The sequence below is a fragment of the Giraffa tippelskirchi genome, chromosome Y, assembly GCF_054371585.1.
Source record: "Giraffa tippelskirchi isolate mGirTip1 chromosome Y, T2T-mGirTip1v1.2.pri, whole genome shotgun sequence".
Lineage (NCBI taxonomy): Eukaryota > Metazoa > Chordata > Mammalia > Artiodactyla > Giraffidae > Giraffa > Giraffa tippelskirchi.
The window spans coordinates 21,647,595-21,653,594 of record NC_137290.1 but is presented as its reverse complement, the minus strand read 5'-3'; the positions used below and the strand labels follow the sequence as shown (position 1 = coordinate 21,653,594).

General features: G+C 38.4%; 1 protein-coding gene across 1 annotated transcript; it reads left to right on the top strand.

The window, feature by feature from the left end:
• Positions 1–580: 580 nt before the first annotated feature.
• On the top strand, positions 581–3,512 carry LOC145537549 (heat shock transcription factor, Y-linked-like). The gene is made up of 2 exons (XM_081568251.1): positions 581–1,227; positions 2,707–3,512. Exons 1-2 carry the CDS (start codon positions 715–717, stop codon positions 3,436–3,438), a joined length of 1,245 nt encoding a protein of 414 aa, XP_081424377.1. The 5' UTR covers positions 581–714; the 3' UTR covers positions 3,439–3,512.
• Positions 3,513–6,000: the final 2,488 nt, after the last annotated feature.

The following is a 6,000-nucleotide window of genomic DNA, read 5'->3' as shown; positions in this document are numbered from 1 at the left end:
GATTATGGAGGATACCAAAGTGTAAAATTAATGTTGGGAGATGTCAACAAATTCCTACAATTCTCTTATTTGAAGAATAAAGGTACAAATTCATCTTCATTGGGCCAATTTTTATTTTGAAATAATTAAGAGTAAAATGAGTCTTTATTTCCGTGCCTGACTATTTTACTCTGCATAATATAAACACTTCTGTTCAAGGTCATAAAATAAACACTACACTTGCTTTCACTGAAACCCACTGTCAGTTGATTGACTTTATTGCATAGACGCGAGCAGACCCATGTTTGGTTTGGTAAGAGTCCTGAATGTTAAGAATATGTGTATAGAAGGGTGATCAATCACTTTTATTTCAGGAACCAAGTAGACTTATTGATGTGATTTTTCTGTGTAAAAATTCTTTAGGAATGACATTTTGCAGGTTTCATGTTTTTGGTTACTATTTATGCAAGCAGCCTTTATTTTAAGTTGATGTAGAAGTAAACACTGGTTGAACATTGGCCTTCAATTGCTAGAAGATCAGTGACTTTATGATGTCAGAGCTACCCTTCAATTGCTAGGAGACCAGTGACTTTGTGATGTCACAGCTTTTTGACTTTGAGAACCATGCTGATGGCCTAGAGAGTTTATCTCTGTACGCCAGCCAAGCAGCATTTGAAGTTGGAGTGTGTAAAGTCAGACAAATGAGAAAAGTATCTGAAGAAAGATCTCTCTGAGATGGCACACATTCCTTCAGAAATTCAAGATGTGCCTCGTAAAGATGTATCAAGTGGTTCCAAAACCTCCATTGGATCGTCTTCGTGCAATCACACACTTACTGGGGACTCAGTTTTGAGATCTATGATTGAAGAATATGCTTTTCAGGCTTTGTCTGAGGGATTTAGGATAAAAAGGCCACACTACACGTTTTCTGTCTCTAAAACAAATGAGTTGAATGATTTTCTTTCACTCAATTTTGCTCAAAAACTCTGGACTATAGTTGAAAGTGATCAGTTTGAATCTATCTGGTGGGATGAGAGTGGCACTTCCATAGTGATGAATGAAGAACTCTTCAAGAAAGAAGTCTTGGAAAGAAAGGCCCCTTTCAGAATATTTGAAACTGATAGTATGAAAAGTTTAGTTCGTCAGCTTAACCTTTATGGGTTTAGTAAAAAGCGACAAACTTTTCAAAGATCTGCTTCACTACCTGACTTTCTGGAAGAAGAAAACAATGTCTCTGTTTTGAGCAAGGTAATCCAAAATTTCCACTTACTGTCAATATATAAGTTTAAGTCATGTGACTTAGAAAGCATGTTCACATATGTAGCTAAAACCGAATTTACTGTATTGTTGTTTTTCTTTCTGGCTTACTTCACTCTGTATAATGGGCTCCAGTTTCATCCATCTCAGTAGAACCGATTCAAATGTATTTTTTTTTAATGGCTGAGTAATATTCCATTGTGTATATGTACCACAGCTTCCTTATCCATTCGTCGGCTGATGGACATCTAGGTTGCTTCCATGTCCTGGCTATTGTAAACAGTGCTGCGATGAACATTGGGGTACACGCGTCTCTTTCAATTCTGGTCTCCTCGGTGTATATGCCCAGCAGTGGGATTGCTGGGTCATATGGCAGTTCTATTCCCAGTTTTTTAAGGAATCTCCACACTGTTCTCCATAGTGGCTGTACTAGTTTGCATTCCCACCAACAGTGTAAGAGGGTTCCCTTTTCTCCACACCCTCTCCAGCATTTATTGCTTGTAGACTTTTGGATAGCAGCCATTCTGACTGGTGTGAAATGATACCTCATTGAGGTTTTGATTTGCATTTCTCTAATAATGAGTGATGTTGAGCATCTTTTCATGTGTTTGTTAGCCATCTGTATGTCTTCTTTGGAGAAATGTCTGTTTAGTCGGTTCTACTGAGATGGATGAAACTGGAGCCCATTATACAGAGTGAAGTAAGCCAGAAAGAAAAACAACAATACAGTATACTAAGGCATATATATGGAATTTGAAAGATGGTAACGATAACCCTATATGCGAGACAGAATAAGAGACACAGACGCATGGAACAATTTTATGGACTCTGAGGGAGAAGGTGAGGGTGGGACGTTCTGGGAGAATGGCATTGAGACATGTGTATTGTCATATGTGAAACAGAGCACCATTCCATGTTCGATGCATGTGACAAGGGCTCAGGGCCGGGGCAATGGGATGATCCAGAAGGATGGGATGGGGAGGGAGGTGGGTGGGGGGTCCGGGAAGGGGAACACATGTAAACCCATGGCTGATTCATGTCAATGTATGGCAAAAACTATTACAATATTGTAAAGTAATTAGCCCCCAACTAAAATAAATAAATTTATTAAAAAAAAAAAAACGAATTTAAATTTGAGATAGCAGATTGTTGAACACGTTTTATTTTTTGAAGTTGAGAACAGCTGGAGGTTAAAATATTTGATATTTAATATACTCTCCTAGCAACTTGAAATCGGATACATGTCCTCAAGCTACCTTAAGTGGTATTTACTGTATATATACAACATATTTTTTAGTTGAGGAGCATACTTGTTTCTAACATGTAAGGTGTTAAAACTACTAATGGAGGGGTTTTCTTTGATTCTATTTAATTGGCATCATTAAAGGAATACATTTTTATAGTTTAACTTTGCTTGTCAGTTTTTCCCTGGTTTATAAAAAGCTAAATAATTGTATCCTTTGATTTTAGTTACAGATCTACCATAATCCAAATTTCAAAAGAGGTTATCCCCAACTTTTAGGAAGAATGAAAAGAAGAGTTGGGATTAGCAATGTGTTTCCGAAATCTTCATTAGTTCCAGATTACAAGAAGAAGCATGCTAAAGCAAGGGTCAACATAGATGATCGTAACTCTGGTTTTCATGCTGAAACTAGTGGAGAGAGTCTATTTTCAGCTTCCACCAGTTTAAGTGTGCCTTTCCCACAAAAGACTTATACCAGCCAGATAGTCCCTAAAACAAGCGCCCTATCTCCACGTGACTTTCCTTCCCCATCAATGTCAGTGAGACAAACAGAACAGAATGTGGTAGACCAACCTGCTGTTTTAAACCAGTTGAGCATTTTTAATTGGCACTCCCATAGCACTTACACTCAAGTAAATGGCCACGTTGAGAACTTTGCTGCTACCGCTTCATCTAGTTCTCAGAACCACATCGTATCTCCATTACGCAGCAGTTCTTTTGGGCTGATGGTGGAGCCTTCTACATTTCCAGACAGGTATAGCGATATGTCAGCCCATGACAGTCCTCTTCCTAACCAGCAACAGAGAGGCAACTCAAGGTCCCCAGTGCCAACGATCGCTTTTACACCCACCTCCTCTCTTTCAAGTCAATTCATCAGCGATATTCCTTATGTGAAAACCATGCTAATTAAAACTGACCTACCAAATAAGTATCAGCTTATGGAACCGAATGGAGATTAAAATTTACGTTGGGAGATGTCAACAAATACCTACAATTCTTGTATTTGAACAATAAAGTTACACGTTCATCTTCACAGTTTTGTTTTCTATTTTGAAACAATGAAGAGTAAATTAAGGCTTTATTTCAATGTCTGGCTATTTTTCTGCACTCTTTTATAAACTCTTCAGTTCAAGAAAACCTCCGTTAGGCATGCTAGGTAAATGGCACCTAATCTATTGTTTCTAAGCAAGAAAATGAGAACAAAGGGAAAAGAGGTAATGGATGTAAAGTGATTTGGGAAATCAACCCTGCTGAAATGAATGGGTGTCTAAATGAGGATGGTACGGGTGAAGGAAGACATACAAATAAAATCAAAAAAAGCACATCTACACAGTACGTACCTTAGTGCATTCACAGTTACATGATATTCTATTAGGTATCGGTAGAGTCTTAAGATAGAGAAGGAAATGGCGCCCCGCTCCAGTATTCTTGCCTGGAGAACTCCGTGGAAAGAGGCTCCTGGTGGGCTGCTCTCCATAGGGTCGCACAGAGTTGGACACAACTGAAGTGACTTAGCAGCAGCAGAGTCTTAAGACATTAGACAGGAGATTGTCTTCATTATAGAAATTCATTTCATACTGGAAAATATAGATATTGCAGCATGTCCAAAATTAGGATAACCGTTATACCATCACTGTGATACCAAAGATTACAGGACATAATCAGTGACTGGACCATGGCCAGCACAAGATAGGTATTTTACAAGTGGTACTGTGTAGGGTCATTTTAGCTCTGCTCTCCTTAAGGCGTACCTTTATTTCCTGCCACCATGATTCCACCCTATATTTCCTAATGCATATTTGGATTTTGCTTATCTGTCCCCTCAGCGACAAAACAAATCCCTGTGGTGATTGCAGCACCTCAGGATGGTTAACAAGTTCTTTGAAGACATGATATTTGTTTTTCGTAGTAGTTTCAGTATCATCCTCTTACACCGTGCTTCTGGAGCTACAATCACACACACACTGCTTTCAGACGTGCTAAGCCCCTTCTCACAACTTTGCCTCAACTCTTTCTTGGGGTTGGAAGGGACCTCTGTTCGCCCTCCTACCAAGGTGAGCTCAGATATCAGGTCTTCAATGTGTTTTGGGTCTACCCTCTTTTCTTTATGTATCTTTCACATCAGCTAAAATGTGTACTTACTGAATTATCAACAAAGAAATGTAATCACGAATCAAATGCTATACATATTACTCAACAACATCCTATAACCTGCACTATTATCATAATTGACCTTTCCTACTTACTGAGAATCTTTTCCCAGTTGATAAATATATATCTTATATGTTCATGAATGTCAAATGTGGGAATTCAAATTATAAAATGATTGCTGCTCTCATGAAGTTTACAGTCTATAAGAACCCATACTAGTGATGTTGTTTCAGGCCCCAGTTCCCTAAAATTCAGTAGTAGTTACAGAGATATTTATGAAAAAACAAACAAACAAAAAAGGATCATTCATTTTAATTCTCTAGAAAAGTCATGGAGTAAGGAAAGATCAAAATCAATGGCTGATCCTTCATATAGTTCACAATGAAGTAAGATGAGCAGAGTGTCTGCCAGTTGGACTCCCCAGTCTGTCATGAACACTACCTAGAAATCTTGGCAATCTCCACTTTGTGGCCATTTCTTTAGACAGTGGTGGCCATATCAAGTCATGGCCCTGTTTTGGTATGGTAACCCATATAGGACAACACCAAGTTAAGTTCACCGTTCTCATGTTTGGGGCTAATGCAGAGTGAAAGCTGTGGACTATTTGTGTAGATAAGGGAGGTGTCCAAACAGCACACGCTTTTTCTTTCACTGAAAACTTTCATTAAACTTGGCAGAGAACACTATACTTTAGAGAGGTAAGCATTTTGCAGCAATTGTAAGAGTTATTGAAATCGGTGCCCTTAGTTATTATTTCAAGCCCAAAGTCCAATGGTCTGGTTTTCGATTTCAGGCATCTTACTATGGAGCCAAATTTGCATGCTTGGAGAAATAGCACCTTAAAAGCAATCACATCTTCTATTTCATTGCCGTGTACTGATTATTCCTTCTCACTCCCTTTGATCTTCTTTTCCTGTTCTGCTTTGAGTGGCAGGTCCTTCTGAAAAAGAATAGGACTAATTCCCTTGGTGCTCTGTGGTAACTTGGAAAAGGCATGCATAAGGACATGCAATATATTATGTGGGAAAGCTACTGTTTTTGTTCCCTCCTGAAAACATATTATTAAATTGTACCTCAACTGTCCTACCACGGGAAGCCTGGTTACATGATACATTACCTTGGTGATCAGTTCCCATATGGCTTTAACATATCAGTACCTTTAATTCTCAAAAGCTTATAGAGAAAATATCTCAATACAGTAGGGAGATATTATACATGAGTTCAGTGTTCTTTCCTGTACTTATTTATTTTATAATTTGTGCCTAAAATAGTGAAAGTGAGAACAAAAATTTAAGTGAGTTAACGCAGTGAGTTAAACACAGAAGATTGAGACAAGAAGTAGAAGAAGTGATGGGAGAAGATCAGAGGAT

Coding starts and splice junctions, on each gene's coding strand:
- LOC145537549 (XM_081568251.1), top strand. CDS start 715: ATGGCACACATTCCTTCAGAAATTCAAGATGTGCCTCGTAAAGATGTA. Junction 1,228..2,706: donor ATGTCTCTGTTTTGAGCAAG/GTAATCCAAAAT, acceptor CTTTGATTTTAG/TTACAGATCTACCATAATCC.